General features: G+C 45.2%; 5 protein-coding genes across 7 annotated transcripts; 3 read left to right on the top strand and 2 right to left on the bottom strand.

Annotated features, from left to right (window-relative positions):
- The first annotated feature begins 102 nt into the window (after window positions 1–102).
- Cyp313a4 (Cytochrome P450 313a4) lies at window positions 103–2,035 on the top strand. The gene is made up of 7 exons (XM_017182365.2): window positions 103–314; window positions 374–571; window positions 627–812; window positions 880–952; window positions 998–1,124; window positions 1,185–1,773; window positions 1,839–2,035. The coding sequence occupies exons 1-7, from the start codon at window positions 161–163 to the stop codon at window positions 1,997–1,999; spliced, it is 1,488 nt and encodes a 495-aa protein (XP_017037854.1). The 5' UTR covers window positions 103–160; the 3' UTR covers window positions 2,000–2,035.
- Window positions 2,036–2,484: 449 nt separating this feature from the next.
- Window positions 2,485–4,869, top strand: mbo (Nuclear pore complex protein Nup88). Its single transcript, XM_017182436.2, has one exon. It carries the CDS (start codon window positions 2,616–2,618, stop codon window positions 4,758–4,760), a length of 2,145 nt encoding a protein of 714 aa, XP_017037925.1. The 5' UTR covers window positions 2,485–2,615; the 3' UTR covers window positions 4,761–4,869.
- Window positions 4,870–5,272: 403 nt separating this feature from the next.
- On the top strand, window positions 5,273–5,573 carry LOC108085716 (uncharacterized). Its single transcript, XM_017182438.2, has one exon. The coding sequence runs from the start codon at window positions 5,307–5,309 to the stop codon at window positions 5,451–5,453; it is 147 nt and encodes a 48-aa protein (XP_017037927.1). The 5' UTR covers window positions 5,273–5,306; the 3' UTR covers window positions 5,454–5,573.
- Gnmt (Glycine N-methyltransferase) lies at window positions 5,483–6,970 on the bottom strand. Its single transcript, XM_017182437.3, has 4 exons — window positions 6,711–6,970; window positions 6,484–6,611; window positions 6,162–6,418; window positions 5,483–5,838 (listed from the first exon to the last, which is right to left on the bottom strand). The coding sequence occupies exons 1-4, from the start codon at window positions 6,923–6,925 to the stop codon at window positions 5,569–5,571; spliced, it is 870 nt and encodes a 289-aa protein (XP_017037926.1). The 5' UTR covers window positions 6,926–6,970; the 3' UTR covers window positions 5,483–5,568.
- An 819-nt stretch (window positions 6,971–7,789) lies between these two features.
- Window positions 7,790–13,860, bottom strand: LOC108085740 (uncharacterized). 3 transcript variants are annotated; one of them, XM_070286986.1, is made up of 7 exons: window positions 13,649–13,860; window positions 11,026–11,389; window positions 10,717–10,961; window positions 9,835–10,653; window positions 9,434–9,731; window positions 9,096–9,373; window positions 7,790–9,023 (listed from the first exon to the last, which is right to left on the bottom strand). In XM_070286986.1, exons 1-7 carry the CDS (start codon window positions 13,858–13,860, stop codon window positions 8,048–8,050), a joined length of 3,192 nt encoding a protein of 1,063 aa, XP_070143087.1. In that variant the 3' UTR covers window positions 7,790–8,047. The 3 variants fall into 3 exon arrangements, with proteins under 3 accessions (XP_070143087.1, XP_017037960.1, XP_017037963.1); XM_017182471.3 differs by having other exon boundaries at window positions 9,434–9,689; XM_017182474.3 differs by having other exon boundaries at window positions 9,434–9,671.
- Window positions 13,861–19,273: the final 5,413 nt, after the last annotated feature.

Below are 19,273 nucleotides of genomic sequence, written 5' to 3'. Positions count from 1 at the left end.
ACGCGTGACAATAGATCGATCGCGGCCCAAAGCAGGCATCACGTCCGGCTTATAAAAAGACGATTGCCTAGAAATTGGGCAATCACTCTGTTGGCGCACTTCAAATCGCTCGGTTGCTCGGTCGAAATCGGAATACGAAACGGGATCAAGGATTATAAGCATGTTGACCTGGACTTTATGGTGTGGCTTAGTGTTCCTGCTGTGGTTCTACTTCCTGTGGAGTCGTCGCAGGTTTTACCTGTTTACTCTCAAGGTCCCAGGGCCACTTGGATATCCCCTACTGGGCATGGCCCACTGGCTAAGCCGTCGTGAAGGTGCTCAGAGTTTATATTTTGGATACCACAAGGATATTAATGTTGGTGTCTCCAAGCAGATATTCTCAATTCGTTTGCCGTCTTTCTGGAGAAGCATGGCCCAGTTATATTCTCCTGGCTTGGGCCCATTCCCTTTATGATTGTCAGCGATCCACAGGTGATTCAGGATATATTCACCTCGCCGCACTGCATCAACAAGGGCATAATCTACAAGGCAGTGGACGATGGAGCTGGAACGGGACTATTTAGTTTGAACGGTGGGTGGGTTTGGTATGGATTTTGTGAGAGTTACTCATCCACGATCTCCTCTAGATCCCCACTGGAGCATCCATCGCAAGCTACTGAATCCTGCCTTTGGCCACAAGGTTCTGCTCAGTTTTTTGCCCATTTTTAACCGAGAGACGGCTCTTTTAATGGATCAACTAAAGCCTCTGGAGGATGATGGGGAGAAGGATCTTATACCTCTCCTGCAGTGCTTCACCTTGAGTGTAGCCACGCGTGAGTAAAAAGAGTTCTCATTAAAGAATCTGCTTTTTATAATAATACTTTTCTCCCTTTCATAAAGAAACCACAATGGGCAGCGATGCAAAGAGCGAGGAGAACTTCCGGAGCAACTCCCTCCTGGAAAGGTATCAATGGTGAGTGTTGAATGGGATTCGGACTGCTGCATTATGCATTAATAGTGCTCTGAACACCATGGCAGACATGTGCTTTTCCCCATGGCTTAATAGCCGATTTATACGTCAGTTGGTGGGCAAGGAATCGGAATACTACCAAGCCAAGACCGAGATCCGTCAGTTTATCAAAAAGGTAAAAGTCCCAAAGGATATCTTATCGAACCTATTGTGACTTTCTCTTGAATCCTTTCAGCTCATTCAGAAAAAGATGGTTGCTGATGCACAGGAATCGTCGTTGCCTCCCATTCAGGCCCATGACAAGAACATCTTCCTCAACTTGGCTACGGATCTACTGAGACGTGGAGTGTTTAACTGGAAAAATGTAGAGGATGAGTCCAATATAATTGTGTTTGGAGCATTTGAGACCACGGCAAACACTGTTTACTATACACTTATGCTGCTGGCCATGTTTCCGGAGTATCAGGAGAAGGCCTTTGAGGAGATACGTAGCCTGTTTCCAGATACCGGAGACTTTGAGGTAACCTATAACGATGTCCAGCAGATGGTGTATCTGGATCTGATTCTCAATGAGTCAATGAGGGTGGTGCCGCCAGTTCCCGTTGTGTCCCGACAAACCTCCCAGGAACTAAAGCTGTCTAATGGAATAGTTATACCTCAGGGTGTTCAAATAGCCATTGACATGTTTCACATGCACCGAAGCAAGAAAATCTGGGGACCCGAGGCAGAGACCTTTAATCCAGATCATTTCCTGCCCCATAATATCCAGGATAAGCACCCGTATGCATTTATACCCTTTACCAAGGGTATCAGGAATTGCATAGGTATATTTATATATTCTTCAGGAACTGGAATTGCTTTTAATTAATATTTTGTTTTATCATTTCAGGTTGGAGATACGCTTTAATTTCTGCCAAGGTGACACTGGCCAAATTGTTAAGAAATTACAGGTTTAGGACAAGCTTTCCCTTTGAGGATCTTTACTTCGTGGAGGATATAACACTGAAGCTGAAAGTTGTGCCACTGATAGAGCTACAAAAACGAATTTGAAGGGCTTTGTTACTGTTATTATTTTGAATATAAATTTAAATAAAACTAGATAAGTAAAAATATAAACAAAATTAGATGTTGATTGTAATTTAATATTTTAAGTGAATAGCAAGCAATAAAACTAGATAAGTAAAAATATAAACAAAATTAGATGTTGATTGTAATTTAATATTTTATCATTTTAAATTCTTTACATTATATTCTTTGTAATATTTTTTGTAGCATTAATTACCAGATTTTTAATATTTTTTTTTTTTACGTTAATAAGTAGCTGTATATAGTAACCCCTTTTTTAATAATTTTAACACATTTTAGCTTGATAATTTAAGGACCTTTTTAGCATATACGATCTTAAAATTTTTTGATTACGTTAATTTCCGTTATATTACGTTGTTAGATTACGTTACTGTGAGCTTAAGTGTGACCATGATTAACTAAAGGTGGAAAAATCGATATCCTCGATATATGAAAACATCGATATTTTGCCCGCTCTATTAACACAACGCTGATATTTTCGACAAGTTTTTTTAATTTTATGTTATTGTATATTGTTTCCGTATTCTGTCTATGAGCGTAACATAAACAGAGAGCCAGAAAGGGAGAGAGACCGCTGACCATGTCGCTCACGGATATTTTGGAACTGAACAAGGCGGAGCTATTCGAGAAGATCCGCCATGGCCTGCCGCTGGTGCAGAAAACCCAGAATTTGCTGGACTGCAAGGACGACCTGCTCTTCGCCTGGGACGCCAAGGACAGCTGCCTGCTGGTGCGCAACTGGCGCGCCTCGCTAACAGATACGGAGGGCAAGCACACCGCCGCTGGCGTCCAGTGCCAGACGTTGATACCGGCAAACGCCGTGGGCCTCGAGGTGGACCGCGTGTTGGCCTCCAACGAGGGATCTTTGGTGGCACTTGGAGGTACTCGCGGCGTGACTATCCTGGAGCTACCACGCCGCTGGGGCCCCGACGGTTACTTCAAGGACGGCAAGGCAAAGATCACCTGCCGCACATTCAGCTTGGACACGCAGCTATTCCAGAACAACCCACCGCTGGAGGTGCGCCAAATACGCTGGCATCCGCACTCCGTCACCGACTCCACGCTGCTGGTGCTGCTCAACAACAACACCATCCGCGTCTACAACCACGCCAAGTTGCGCCATGTCTGGCAAGTGGGTCCCTCGGTGATGCGCGGCACGTCTAATACTTCTCTCTCCGACTTTGGGGAGGTGGCCGTCGACTTTGACATTGCTCCGGCAGCCAAGCCCCGTAACCCAGATCAGGATAACACCACCCTGGCCGACACTACAGCCAATCAGAGAAACCAAACCCTGCTGGCGGCCAAGTCCGTGCAGAAGCAGGCGAAGATTGAGTGGCCCGTGTTGGTGCTGCGTGAGAACGGCAACATATACATCCTGCTGACTGGCCTGGACTCGGCAAAGACGCGTCTGCAGGGCCCCATTACCATTACGCCACAGGCCCGCGATAATTACGGCCTGGAGTCATGCGCTCTCATGGTTATTCCCTCTCTGCCGCCCACCGTGGTGATGGCCGAGTCTAATGGAAAGCTGCATCATGCCTTGCTCATGGAGGCAGAGGCCGCCGAGCATTCCTTTAACGAGGTGGATGACTTTGTACTCATCGAGCCCGCCGAATATGTCATACACGTTTTGGAGACGGTGGAACTGGAGCTGGGTCTCAAGGCAACTTCGACAACTGGAGCGGCAGCTGGAGCTGGATCCGCCTACAACTGCCCCATCCACTTGAAGCGGGATCTGATCAACGAGCTGCGCTACTTTGCCTACCACAACGCTGGCCTGCATGTGGTTTCTGTAAGCTTTATCTCAGAGCTGCAGCGCTACCTGGACAGCGAAATCGAGCACGATAGACTAGAGCTGACGGCCTCTTCTCGGGCCGAGTACGTATTGTGCACCAAGTTCGACTCCAGCGAGGGGATCAATGCAGTCTTGGGCATCGCCCTTCTGCAGATGCCCGCTGGCGTGGTCCTCCTGCTGGGCAGCGGACAGGTGGTCAGCCTCAAGCTAGTGATCGATGCCCAGCTGCTGGTGACACCCAGTGAGTACAGGAAGACCGGCCTGGAGGTCGATGAACAGGAGAGTGGACCCTCGTTTGTGGACACGATCAAGTCGCTGCTGCAGCGCAGTGTCAACCAGCCGATACTGGCGGATAAGCTGGCCTCACCCTCCGCCCAGGAGAGCTACGAGCTGCTGAACCAGGCCATAGAGGTGCTGCGCGAACAGTACCTGAAACGCCACGACCTGGTGAGCGCCGCCTTCGCCCGCCACATCAATCAGATCCAGCTGAAGAAGGAGCAGCAGCTGCAGGAGATACAGGACCTGGAGCAGGAGCGCGAACTGATTAGCGAGCGGGCCCACAAGCTGGCTGAGCGCTTCGAGGAGATCAGCTACAACCAGGAGCTGCTTGTCCGCAAGTGCTACAACCTGATGAAGCAGGCTAATGCTGCGCTGCCTAACAATATAGTGGCCGAGCGTGAGTTTGCCAAGGAGGTGACGCGCCTCAACGAGGTCACAAAGGGTCTGGCCGCTAGTTTGGATACCGCCAAAAAGTCTCTCAACAAACAGCGCTATCACATCGCCAAGAGCCAGGAAGAGCTCAAAAAGAATACATACGAGCTGCCGGAGAAGCAGCACCGCACCATCAAGGAGATCCTGACCCAACTGAACAGCGAAATCGATCGTCAGGTCACCGATGTTAAGCGCATCAACAAGATCGTGGGCCTGTGAGGACACATCCTGGTGATTTCGCCACGTTTCCGTTGATAAAGTAAAGCTGAACCGAAGCGAAGGAACTGAAACCTATTAATAATAAACATTTTGTCGATTAAGTCCCCAAGCTGGCGTAGTTGTTTTCTTGTTATTCTTTATTTTTGTATTTTGTATTCGACGGCATGCTAATGGAATTGCGTCAGAGGTGTTGGCCAGACGATCCTCCAAAACATTTGATATTGTATTTCAAATCTTAATTGAGTGTGTTTTTGAAAAGAAGTGTGAAGACACTGAAAAATGGTTCGAGAGCTTGCACAAACAAATCAAACCAAAGATCATTAGCAAAATTCATAGATACGACTCCTGATTTAAGCAAACAGCCTAGAATTTAATAGAATACCCCCTGTATTTGAATGTAAGTCGCCCTTCGAGCATTTACCCTCTCTTTCTAGCTCTCTTTAAATCGAAACATTTGCAAGGCTAATTCTTACCCCATAGCTTTTGAGGTTTCAATTTTATTTACGTTTCAGTCGCCAGTCTGAAGCTGACTTTGACGGAAGCGAGATGACGTCGACCCTACTGGCCACCCTGTCCAGTCTATACACCGGACTGTTCAACTTTGTGAAGGCGAAAGTGCCCTTTGTGATCGAGGCAGCCATGGTCACCCTCTGCTTCGCCTCCATTGTGGGGCGCTACTGCATTCTGGTTTAGAAGGAGGAAATTTGGAAGACTTGGCGCTGTGTGATTCGGAGGAACTCTATATATGTATATTTATGTGGATGTGTGTTCTGTGACCTTATGTGGAATACAAACTAAATGCTTAAACCTAAACCTCGGGCTTCTCGATCAGGTGGATGTAGAAGGCGGGATTCTTCACCAGGCTCATCTCCTTGAAGTCGCCGTACAGCTGGTGCTGGGCCTTCTCCGAAAAGATCTCGCCGAGGATCTCACGGAAGCGCTTGAGCTCATGGGGATAGTAGGACAGACGGAACTCGCTGGTCAGCTTGTTGCCAGCAATCAGATAGTCCATGGACACCAGGGCTGGCTTGCCGCAATAGAAGAGCACGGATGTCTTGATGTCCGCCGTGTGACTCGTCTGTAATTAGTCGCAAGTCATTCGTAGAGGTTGGATTAGCTTGGATTAATTGAATCGAAGAAAGCATCGTAAGCGATAAGGTTGATAATGATGGGGAAATGGGTGAGCGTTGCAATTGCTCTGGGATCAAAAACAAGATCAGCAGCAGCAGTAGCTCAGCTTATCGCCACGATGACGCTACAATATTTGGTTGTTTTTGAATGGAATGTGTCATTTAATAGTTTTTAATTAATCTCGAGGTGATGTGGCACAATTCCGCTGACGAAATTCAGTATCTCTAAACATCATTTTAAATTCTATAAATTAAAAAATTAGTTACTCACGTTATAGTAGATGCTCTTGGCGGGCGTGGCTCCCGTCTCCAGGATATTGTCATAGTTGCGGTGATCAATCAGCAGGACGCCTCCTGGCTTCAGGCACTTCTCAAAGTTGCCAATGGCCTGCTTGTGCTCCCGCTGATCCCCGAAACCGTCCATCAAATGGGCAAAGGAGTTGCCCAGGCAGATAACGGCATCGAAACCGTCCTTGATATGCTCCTGGATGTCATCGTACAGGGTGAGCCAGTTGGCCTCCTCAATTACTATTCGAATTAAGAAAGTATTATTTAGTAAGAAAGGATTTTGTAGTTGCTCTTAATTAACTTACCCCAACTGTCGAAGGCAGCCTCCTTGCGGCGGTTCCAGCGCTCCTTGAGGGCATACTTCAACATCTTGTCAGAGGCATCCACGGAGACCACCTCAAAGCCTTCCTCCACCAGCATAAGAGAGTCCACACTGCAAGGAAATGATAAAAATATTATAAAATAAAGAAAACTCAAAAGGAAATCTTTGCTTTAAATATGTTCCTTACAAGGATATCTCCCCTTAACTCACCCCGTTCCACAGGCCACATCCAGGACTCGCTTGCAGCCCTTCTTCCGGAGCATATCAATCAGGAAATTCTTGTAGTTGTCCGTACGGGAGTTCTTGTCTCCAATGAAAATCTCCCACACCTTGGCGGCCTTGCCATCGGCATACTGATCCCGGACTCCTTCGGCGGAGATGCCATCGGAACGGGCAACGAACACACTATCAGCGGAGGTAGTCATGGTCTCTGGGTCTCTCGGTTTGTCAGCTCTGGTCGGCAGATCGCAGCGAAATAAAATCCATCTCCGTACGCACCCACCACGTTGACTCTCCGCCAGAGATGGGGTGTCCAGAAGCTAACAGCTGGTGCTACATACATAGGCCACACCGAGCAGTAGTCAGCAGTCCATAATCTTATCAATCCCGCCCGCTTTGACGTGCGCCCTGCGCCAGCGGTAGCGACGAGAGCTTCAACATCTGGTCCCGGCGGAACGTGTTTCGCCAGCGGGGCTTTCGCTTTTGGGTCTCTGCCCCTGAACCTGACCCTCCGGTTGAGATTAGCCAGCGGCGGCGGCGATCTCATCCCGTGGTCAAAAATAGAATGACAGAGCACTATATCTAAGCAAGTTGGAGGTACAGTGGAAGATCCACTAAGGAATACTTTCAAGAGAAGGATATTACTATAAGATCTTAATGTTATATTAATTTAAATGTTGACTGAAAGGTTTAGGATCAATTTAATTAAAAAAAAATATAAATTCTGCCTGTTTATGAATGTTAATGTTCTATAATGTAGATTAATATGAGGTTCCTAGTTTATAGTCTCCACTATACATCGTATGAGCTCAACAATGACTTGTATATTTTCCCAGAATTTCCCCACGTGCTGTTTTTAAGAAATAAATCTTTATAGAACAGCGAATATTGTTTGTAATTTATAAATAATATTGCCGTAGATTTTATTATTAACTTCTCCTACACATTTCCAAAAGAAAACGATAAATTTAATTGATATAAAAATGTTTTTTATTTTATTTTAAATAATATTAAATAATATTTATAAATATTGCACTGCTTTGAAAATCAAGGAATCTTGTCCTCCCAATGGTTGGTCTTCATATTGCACCTCGCGTTTCTATGGATTAGATCTTAGAGATTAAGTCACACTGGATGTTCTATAGGAGGTACTTATTGCTAAAAATGATTACGTTTCGCAAGAGAATTGATTCGCTGTCGGATTAATGGCGATAATTGTCTTGGGAAACATAAGCCGTTAAGAGATTATTATGTAATATATAGTATAGTATATATATGAGTATGTTGGCTTATGTGCTATGTACATCGTAACTATTCCGGATCCACGTCTATGGCAAGTAACCCAGCGAGTCCTCCAGGGAGGCGCTCACTGCCCGCATTGACTGATAACTGCCCATGCGGCTCCTGCTGGCGCTGCTGCGTATGGAGGCTGCCTTAGCTTCCATGGCCTTAAGGTTGGCCAGCAGATTATCAGCGCTACCGCCTCCTGCCAAGCCTATGCTTTTGCCCAGCGGCATGACCAGTGGCATACCCCCACCCAAGCGATCGGTGCTGAAGGACTCTCGGGTACGGTATGAGGACCTTCTGGAGGAGACTTGCGATCGACAGCTGCCATTGCCCAACCTAGATCCCAGTCCCGCTGTTGCCGCCCCCTTTGGCGGGCACAGACTCTTGATGTCCGTCGTCTGGCTGAGCTTCATGTCGGCGAACACAGCAGCCGCCTCCACGCTCTTCTTCACGCTGAGAGCCTCGTGCGGTTGCACTGGCTGCCCACTTCCGCTGATATTAAAGAGCTCGTAGTCCAGGCCCAGTTTCTCTGAGGGCTTGCCTTTCCTTGGAGCTCCACTTGCCCCTCCTGGCCGGGACTTGCGCTGCTGTTGGGATAAGGAGTCCTCGCTGATGGCCGCCGCTGCCGAGGAACGCTGTCGGCGCTGGGTGCGCTTGCAGTAGCACTTGCTGGCGCTCACGCAGCTGTCCGAATCGCAGGACGTGGTCGTGTCCGTGTGCGTGTTGTTAGCTGAGTCTCGTTCCAGGGAGCTGGCTGGCTCCTCCTCCACCATGGAGCAGTAGCACTTGTCGTCTGAACGGCAAGAGATCAGCGAGTGCCGATTGGTGGCCGTAGTTCCGGCTCCACTTTGATTTGCTGATGGCTTTCGGGTGGGCGACGCCAAGGCCATGTTGCGCTCGTTCTTCTGGCGCAGTTTGTGGTTCAGATGCTCGGTGCGCAGGCTACAATAGCAGCGATCGGCCGAGGCACAGGCACAGGACTCGGAGTCGTAGCTGCACTCCGAACAAGACACATATCTAAGAGGGATTGGTGTTAAATAACTTTAATGACTTTTACTGGGAGTTAAGAAGATATAAGTATGAACCTACCCGCTGCTGCTGTTTCGATTGAGTCCCTGGGTATGCTCGTTCCTCACCACAGAGACATCCGAGCCACTGGTTGCCGCTCTGTTTCTTTGATGCTGCTGCTGGGCATGGCTGATGGGTGGGCCAATGATGATTGGTGGACTAATTTTGCGTTTGTCTATGCTGCCCTCCTTGGGCTTCACCGCTGGCTTGGCGAGCTTTCCCCGGCAGGAACGGAACTGGCCCAGCTGGAAGACCTTCTTGAGGCTCTTGGTGCCAAAGAAGCTAGTCTTTGACTTCTTCTGGAGAGGGAGATATATAAAGTTAGTTGGGGATTAGGGTAGCCACGTCTCTGGACCCACCTGCGATCCATTGACACTGGCTTTGCGTTTCTGCTTCTTTTTCTTCTGTCGCCGCATTATGTTCTTGGAGCGCTGAAAGAGCTCGTCCTGGGTGAGGGTCACGGCCAGCTTGAGCAGGAACTCCTTGTAGATGGGCTTCAGATCGTTGAAGGACATGCCGTCGGCATCGATAATGGCGTAGAGGATGTCGTCCAGCGAGTGCAGGTTCTCGTGCAGGCGGAATTCGTTAAACAGCTCGCTGAAACCAAGTGGGGAACTAGAAGCACAATTCAAGCGATGCCAATCAACCAGACCAAACCTTCTCCCCCAGATTGCAAATAAACTGCCGCCCGCACCCAGGGTCAGGAGTAGTTGGGTTCTCCCAACTGCCCCTGCCCCCCCAGTTCGGTGGCAATACTCACCCTCCTCCGCCTCCACCGCCGCCGCCCAGTTTGCCGGAGTGGCGCCTCGCCGCCCGCGACTTGTAGCGAGTCAGTCCACCGGTGTTGAGGAAGCTTCCGGATCTGGGTATGGCCACTCGTGTGAGTATGTCTCCATTGGCTGGCGCCACGTCCACGCTCGAGGAAAGGTCTGGACCCGTAGAAGATTTCTTGCTGGAATGGGCGCTCTGATGCAGACGGGTCACGTGACCATTGCCGCACACAATGCTGCCACTGCGGGAGGGAGTGCCTCCTCCACCGTTCCGGTGACTCCCTGAGCCGGGCACCGTCGTCGGTACTGGTGGAGCTCGCTTCGATTTGTGAGACTTGCGACGGCGTTCCTCTGTGGAGGTCTCTAGCTCGGCGGCCTCGTTGATGACATTACTGTGAGAGCTCAAGGAACTACTCGATATCCGCTTCTTTCGTCCGGAGCGGGAGGGAGTTCCTGCCACGCTGGTGCTGCCCCGGAAGGAGCTACGCCTTCCGTTGGCACTGGGCACAATCTGGGAGCGGGACAGGTAGTTGGAGCTGGCCAGGGCCGAGCTGCTCGCAATGCTGATGCAGCTGACACCATTTTGCTGGCGGGGCGCTCTCCTTTGGGTATTTCGCCGCGAACTGGTGCTCACATGGGCCATCAGACTCTGGTAGAGCGTGGCTGCAATCACGATGGCATCCTCGGTGCTCTTGCAGATGAAACCATGGCACTCGAGCACCTTGGGCGAGCTAGCCGAACGCATGACCACTGCAAAGATGGGTGCATGCACATGGATGCTGTGCTCCACAGCCATTTGCTCACTGGAGCTAAAGGGCGGAAATATGGTTAGCTTTGGGATTCAAGACTAGGATAAGGATTAGAAAACCCACCTCAATGGCTGGAACAGGGCAGTCTTGTCTATGTTCTCCGGATCGGTGATCAGGGGCAGAAAGGCCGCGCCACCATCGTCGTCCGAGATGACGAACTTCACCGCCGACCACACAGCAATGTTGTGGAAGGGTGTGATGAGAGCCTCGCCCTCCTCCGAACCATCCGCTCCACTCGCTATGGAGAGGGTGCTGATCTTCACCCGCAGTCCGGTGGCACAGATATCCAGCGATCCAGAGTTGAGTTTCTAAGGGATAAATCAATCTAGTCTTAGATTCAACTCCCACACAATCCTCTATTAGCCACCCTACCTTCTTGGTCACCTCGCTGAGATACAGTTGACGCAGTGGCTCTTGCAGACCCTGCAGGCTGGTCACTTTATCTTTTAATGGCAGCGCTCCCAGGCAGGTGACCTCGAAGCTGCTGGTGGCATCCTTGGCCACATCCGTGAACAGCTGCTCTATCTGGGCCTGCACGCTGTTGCTGATCCGCTGCACATCCTTCTTGGCCGCCTCGGCCAGCACCTTGGCCGACTGCCCATTGTCCTGCAGGAAGCTGCTCAGGGAGCGCGGAGTATCACCGCTGGTGCTGGCCAACTCACTGCGCCCATACATGATGATGGAGCGGGTGCGATGCGATCCACGGGGATCGTCGAGGCGGCTGCTTCGCATGGATCTGGGTTAGGAGGAAGTAGAGGAATATGATGTAGGAAAAGCAGAGTTAAGTATATGTTTCCGAAACTAGTTCGGGATGTGGAGCAATGGTGTCTTCCGCCCCTAAAGAAAGTTCTCACTCACTCAAAGAATTTGTTTATGTGTGTAATTAAAGCAGATTCCGGTTGTCATGAGACTTTTTTCGCTAAATAATACAAATTTAACCATGAAAAATTCTACAAATATTTCTCAATAAACTGATTAATTAGATTCTCTTTAAACTTTAGTTTTATTTCCTGATTGCTATAACTTGATTCGCTTTTGTTTTAGATCTCAGCTATTTCCTGCAGCTTTTAAACATAATTTAAAACATTTTTAAGTGTTGAATAATTCAAAAACCATACCGATTTTGGTTTTATATACTTTGAATAAGTATTTGTTGATTTTCGCATACAGAAAGACTCTTAAATATTTGTATTCCTGAATGCATTTTATTGTTTTTCCCACTTAATAAATTAACAATTAAAAAACCAATGGAGTTTCTGCTTTATATAATTTTTTTAGCTACTTATTTATTTATCAATTGCCATTTGCCTGTTTGCCTTTATTGATTTCTTTTCTAAATTAACAAATAAACTAAATATCACCTTTAGTTCCAAATGGGATACGCTCTTCTCTGTGTTCTAAACAAGTTTAAATCTCAAGTTTAAATCTCAGAAAGAGCTTCAAAGTTTATAGCACAAAATCAAAGATATTTTCTGAACCATTTAATTTAAGTTTTAAGTTTTGTTTACCAAGCTTCTTTATTTACCATAATTTATTTGGTGTCAGCTGCTCCCTCAAAGAAAGTTCTACCACTCACTACTATGATATATCTCTAATGGATATCAGGGACTTTCCTAATCCATATAATTTAATTTTATAGTTTAGTATAAAATCGATAAGATTGCCTAATATTCTATTAGTTGTTCTCTTCATCAAGTCGACACTTTTAGTGCCGAAATGTGTGCGACAAAACGGTTCCGTTTTTGTGAAAGTTTGACTGATTAACGCAAAAGCAACCAGAAATTAGCATATTTGTCTTGACTATGCCTGAACTCCAACCAGCTGGAGTTGCAATTGGCACAAGCACAGCACATCCTGGTGACCAGGTCACAGAGCCCGGGACTCGTGGAAAAACCACTATGAGATAGAACTATGATGAGAGAACGGAATGGTCATTGACCAATGGCCAAATGCAGCTTAAGGTGTTCCCAATTCAAGCCATTCCGTTTACCGCTAGCTGACATAAAATCGGAAATGCTTATTTCCATAGAACGTCGAGAGTTTTGAATGGCGATGAGTTTGGAAGATGAGCTTGGGACTGGACAGGTGTGGAGGCTCCGCAGGGGAGTTGGGGAGCAGCAGCCTATACATAGTTTTCTTTCTCAATCAATTAAGTAGTTCGTCGCGAATGTGTGTCAACGATGAATATTTATCCAAAGAGCAAGTGTCGATCTATCTATGGAACATCTAGCTGGAGCTGAAGCTGAATATCTTTCTCTCTCTTTCTTTGCAGACAATATGGTTTTTTAATTTTAAAACTAACTGTATATTTATCGTTGGTTATGGAAATGCAAAACGGTAAACGCAGCAGCCGTCTTTCGAGATCTCTCACTCTCTGTTTTTGGCTTTGGGTATATTTGTATCTTTGTATATTTGTATCTTGTATCTTTGTATCTATTTATCTTAGTTTGTGTGATTTCGAGAACGAAAGTGTGCTGGGTGGTCAATGGAAATGAGAGTGTTGGTGCAGAGAAAGAAATATTAACAACAAATTACCAGAAACAATCAAGTAACTTGAATTAAATCCATTTAAGAACGTTTTAATAATACTTTTAGAACATTTTTAATGATTTTTAATAAATTATTTGGAAAATTAAAGAGTTTTTCTTGTATATTTAATCTTCAGAAAATTATAAAATAGGCCTAACAACCTAACGTTCTAGCCATTAAAACTTGGAAAACCCTTAGTGATCCTCAAAGCTGAATTTCCTTCAGTTTTCATACTTTCTTTATTACAATTTTCTTTAATTTATCTCTAGAAATTTATCCAAAATTCCAACTATTTTCGTTCTGTGTACCTTTAAAAGACTAATTGATTTGTTTTGGCCCAAGATCGAGAGCGAGGCTAATGGCGAAAACACACCTCCCCGGGGTCTGTGTCTGCTTGCAATTATCACTGAATGGAAGTTTCACCCCGTGACCCGTAACCCCAAAGAAATTTCAAAGGGAAACTCACCTGGAATCGTCGAACATGAGATCGATCTTGAGTTTGTAGATCGAATTTCGGCTGACACTCGAATTATTTTCGAGCTGATCGCCGTCCAGGAGCCGAAAGCCGGAAGAGTGGCTATTGCTGTGACTGCCGCCGGCGGGCTTGCCACGAGACCTTGCCGCATTCATTTTGGGAACGGCCACCGCGGATTGGGAGTCCACCTTGCAGGTGACCATGCTCCTCCTCCCAGGCTAGAGGGGGCTTGGGAAGTGGTAAGCACACGCGGAATGCCGCGGTGGCGATGCAAATCGCTGTTTGCACTTCACTTCTTTTTCACTCTCCGCGAATTGTTTGTCTTTTTTTTATTGTTTGGTTTTCTTTCTTTATTGTTTTTTGGTGTTGCTTTGTTTTGTTGTATTTTTTGGCTAGTGTTTTTTTAATTTGTATGCAATTAGCGGTGAATGCAATCCGTTTAAGCGCAATGAACGCTAATTTTCAACATTTTAGCGCCGCGCACTCCTCACACTTTGCATAGGGACGAAGGCAGCAGCAGCAACGCGAGGTGTTGCATGGCGTGTTGCGATGGGGGGGCTATCGTCACTCGTCTAATCATCTCTCATTGTAGCCGGCTCATTAATTAGCTGTAAGCATAAACCCAGAAAAACCGACAAAATGTAGCAACATTATTGGATTAAGGCGTATTGCAAAATCGTTATTTAAAATTCGTATAAAAAATCGGTATATGTTTTCCACTTTTGGTCTGCTTTGGCCACTGATAAATTGCGCAAAGAAATGCAATTGTTGGTTTGTATTGGAAAAATGTTGGCTATTTTCGAACGCACCGAGCTAATTCGGCTACATCTGTGAGATACTTTCACTCTGTGGAGCGAGATATATTCGCGATAATTAGCACACACACTCAACACACACACAACACACACTTTACACATGCGTATAAGCCAATTGGAAATGCCATTTACTTGTGCCTTATTGAACTTCAACTTTAAACACTGTTAACACCGCCCAATCCGGCCAATTCCAGTGCACCTGACGGACTGGCTCTTGGCTTTGGGATAACTATAAGGTAAGGTAAGCCAGGTGGGCTGCCCGGCCGGGTCCGTCTGAGTTCGTTGAATGCCACACAGCGACTGTCGATGCGGCTCAGAGGCAGAAGTCGGGCTCAAGCCAGCCGGAGAAGAGAAAGAAAAATGAGCCCAGGTGAGCTCAGGTGAGGCGACGGCGGCGGCTGCGGCCATAACAACAATAGAGTCGTCGCTGGCGTAAGTGGGCAGCACAATGAGAATGCCCGGCCATAACCGACGAGCTTGGAGTTGGCCAAACTCTGTTTTCAAATGTGTGATGAAGACGAACGCGTCCACACAGCCGTCGCCTTTCAACAGCCACAAAGTGATTGTGGTCCGGAATGGTGACACCGCCGATCGGGGGGCATTATGTATTATTATCCGTTTGGATGGACGGTTTCAGCCAACTCTATTTGCATATGGCACACACGGCGAAAAAAAACACTGCACATTATTTGGCAAAAAGTAACGTAAGAGAGGTTCATTCAAACCTAGTTTGGGTGACCTCAGGGCAGGGGTCAGCAAAGTTACAAAAAATAGTTTGGTAAGCAGTCTAAAAAATGTGACAAAATTTGCTTAGGAAATTATTAAATTGAATTAAAATTAATTGCTTCATTTTGTCCTAGGAAACTATTATAAAAATGAAATACATTATAATGTAGATAAAAATGTAACAATAAAAATATATTTCGTCTCAAAAAATATTAGAAAACTTAAAAAAAAATTTTTAATTAAACAAAAATATATTATATTTGAAGAAATATCGTTTTAATTTTAAGTCTACTAGATTTTTATCTAAATCTCATCAAAAATAAATATTTTTAAAATTATTTATATATTTTTTAAAGACTGTTTGAACCCCTCCAAATTTCTTACAGTGCCTGTGAATGTTGTCGAGCATTTGCGCAAAGTTATTTGGGCAATGTCGCCTTCGCCGTTGCATCTCCATCTCGAACTCCGGGCCAATGTCAGTATGTGTCCCACCACAAAGCCCCCGCGGGCCAATTGCAATTAAAAGGCAGCGTTGTCGCAGTGACGCCGAGTGGGACATGGGACGTCGTGGGTCGCCCAAAATGCCGGTGGCCCGGGTTTTGCCATTTGCGCAAGCGCAGAAGCTGTGACGAGCTAGGGGAGAGCTTGAGATTTGGAGTACCGGCGAGTCAAAGAGGTGGAGAGCGGAGCTACTAGAGCCGGAGGCCATGTGGGGATCGGGGGAAACACTGGAAGCAGTGAAGGCATTTTCGAAATCAATGACCGTGGTCAAGTCTTACGATAACTGGAGCTGCCCGCGGTCTGTGGTACATTTGTGTGTGTGGTTGCCAACATAAAATGCACTTCATTTTTTACAGAAAACGCTTCAGAGTAGCTTGGAAATTGAGAATATCTGAAGAATATCTAGAGAATAGCTGAAGAATACTTCAAAACGAAGCTCCGGATAATGAGCCTCGCAATAATAATTCATATGCATGCAAGCTATTACATGGTTGATCTTATATTTGCATTTTAAGTTGTAAACTAGAATCAACAAAGCTTCTTCTAATGGGTTTATTTCAAACTTAAACTATGTTTCTTTTTGGGTTCTATAATTAAGATTATGATGGATCTTAAACTGAGAGCTAGCTTCTTTCTTTCTTGAGTGAGCACAGCCTCATAAAAAGCGTAATTAAGTAGCTTAATGGGTTCTGAATACAAAGAAAGCAAATAAACATTTGAAGTAACTATCTTTTTTGATTTTTACTATAGTAATTTAAAAGATATTTTCATAAGAAATATACGTTGATGATCCTTGCTTACGCTTTATGATCTATTAGCTTTTTTAATTTATATCCTTCCATTTTTCATATGGACTACCTCCTTCTCTTGCTCGAATATTAATGAATCTTTTTTTATGATCCACGCCTGAGCATGAATAATGAATTAAAATTGTGCCACATTGCTTTTGAGCTCGTAATTCAAGATGATTTCAATTAAGAAAAAACTTCGTTTCCATTTCTCTAATAAAAACTCTTAAGCGAGCCGCCGTAAAAATCCAACTTTCCACTGGAATCCAAAGCCGAATCCGAGACTCTGAGCGATTTCCATTTTAGATTTCAATTTTGATGGCCTCTGATCGTTGAAGTGATTTTTGTCAACGTTTTTTCGTGCTTATTCATGAGCTAACAGTAAGACGAGTAATTAAAATTGGTCCACGTGAAACAAAGACGAAACAAGAAAAGTAAAACCAGGCTAATTGATGTTTATTGTGTGTCCAGAAAACTCTTACTTTTAGGGCCTTGGAGGTCGTCTCTCGACCTGCCCAAGTGTGTCTGGTTTCGTTTTTATGGCTCGTATTTGATGTTTAAAAACAACAGTTAAATTAAAGAGATAAAACAGAACCAGTGAAGAACCCGAAGGGCATACATTTTCATTTTCCCTTTCTTTTAATAGAGAATTTTCATTTAGGTTGCTAAACCGTTAACTGCACCCAGTCAGCGTTGATGTGATTTATTTAACAAATATATCGCTGTAACATCATACTACCGTGATCATCACTTTCTCCATTCAATTTACCAGGCTGCCTTTGCTATAGTGTCTGTTTTAAGGTTCGCTCGCATCTGCAGCGGCAACTATTTCAGAAATTAGTCGTATTTTTTGCTCAGGCAAGCTTGAAGATACAGATACAGCTAGAGGGTTGAGCCAGAGTCGGGTTGGGTGCCGGTGTCGGTGCCGGTGCCAGTGGAGATGGGTAGCCTAGGTGCGCTCTAAGAGATACGCTTGATTCCTTCGCGCTCGTCTTGTGCCCAGCATTGCGTATCTGACATGCGCAGGCACTGAGAGAAAAATTAGGGTTGGCATGGGGAAAAAAGTCTTATATGAAATAAGAAGACTTTAAGCACCGCTTGCTTCGAAAATTTCTACAAGACTTTAATGTGCAATAAATGCTTATTTTTAAATTATTTTTAAAAATTCCTAAACCATTTTATATTTCACCTATCTAGAACATTTTCCCCAGTGTACTGTAGTGGACAAGTTCTGCAAATTATTCAAATCATTTACTAAAAAAAAGAAGAAACATTGCGCAATTAAAGTTTCATGACTTTCCCTGGCTCTAAGCCTGAGCCCAGACATAATCGCTTCGCGAGACTTTCTTTGTAGAATCGCCCGGGCTTCAGAGAGCTGGCAGCTGGGGACTCCTCTACTCTACATTTCCCTCTGCCCTAGTGAGCTTCATGAGGCCCGATTCATTCATTAGCTTGCCAGTTGCGTCACGAACCCGAATCCGAAATGAGACTCGAAAAAATACACGACAATTGTCACATTGTGCTACTCATTACGGCATCTCCCGCCCCTCCATCAACCATCCGGCTGACAATAACGATTCACTTTTCGCGCCGGCATGGAGTTTCGGTTAGGTAGCAGCAGCGGGTGGTTAAAAAGAAATTAATTTCTCGGCTTTTATGGTCTTTGTAAGAAATTTGCAGAAGCTCTTGGACAAACAGCCGGGCTTTACGACCCAACGGCTACGTGACTTGACCAAGATCACGACCACTGACCCGGCGAGGTGACGATTTAAGGACCCCAGTTAGTAGCTAAAGATGTCTATATTTGCGGGTTATGTAAATGGGGTTTTGTATTTTGAGTTTCCTTGTTTATGGTGTCACGTTAGCAAAGCTTGTAATCCGCAGTCTTTAAGTTAAAAAAGTAAGATTTCCTTTGTTTTTAAATCCATGAAACTCGGTTTTTATCACCTCAAAACATTTAATAAATGTTCATCTGTTATGGACTCTATAAATTGAATTCCTGCACCAAAGCTGCCTTTCATATTTTCACATATTATTGGACTTTTCCTGGATTTTATTAGGATTTATATGATATATGTTTTGCTTTTCGATGTTGTGATGTTTACTTATTTAAATTTGAATTTTATTTATCAATGCATGCATAATTTAATGGCCTTTTTCTTTAAACTAATAACAGATAAATTTACATATATTAAGTCTTCCCTACTTGCCAAGTCTTTATGATTTGTTTTTTCGAGTTGTGGCATTTATTTTATTTACTTTACATTTTGTTTCAATTAAAGCAAATCTTTAACAGATTTAAAATATATATATATTTTTTTTTATGTATTATTTAAAGTGTGATCTAGGGCAATCAATGAATTTTGAAGGCGATAATTTCCACTCGTGGCTCGTTGCATCAATCGGAAACACACGAAACTCATGCCATAATAACCGTATTTGACTCGTGCCAAATTGTGTTTAGGCATGAAAGTCTTTTGGACAGGCGGCATTATGGACACTTGAGCGAGCAATGCCCTCGTGGCTGCCACAAGGAGAAGGAGGAGGTGGAGTAGTTAATGAAATCCGGCAAAGAAATTGCCCAAAAGAGCGTGACGCCGGCGCTGCTCATGAACTCTGCGCCATAAATTGCCATAAGTATGTGTATTTTGCATAAGCATTTGCATACCGCCTGGCCACAGGCCGGATCGGTTCGAAACCCCAGTGCTATCTGGCCACGAAAATTCTGAACATGGAAATTCTCCTCTTCTGGCCGAAATGTTTTATGGCCCTGTTGGAAAAGTTGC

Source organism: Drosophila kikkawai, chromosome 3R, assembly GCF_030179895.1.
Source record: "Drosophila kikkawai strain 14028-0561.14 chromosome 3R, DkikHiC1v2, whole genome shotgun sequence".
NCBI lineage: Eukaryota > Metazoa > Arthropoda > Insecta > Diptera > Drosophilidae > Drosophila > Drosophila kikkawai.
The sequence above is the reverse complement of the archived record's forward strand: the minus strand, read 5'-3'. Positions and strand labels throughout refer to the sequence as shown.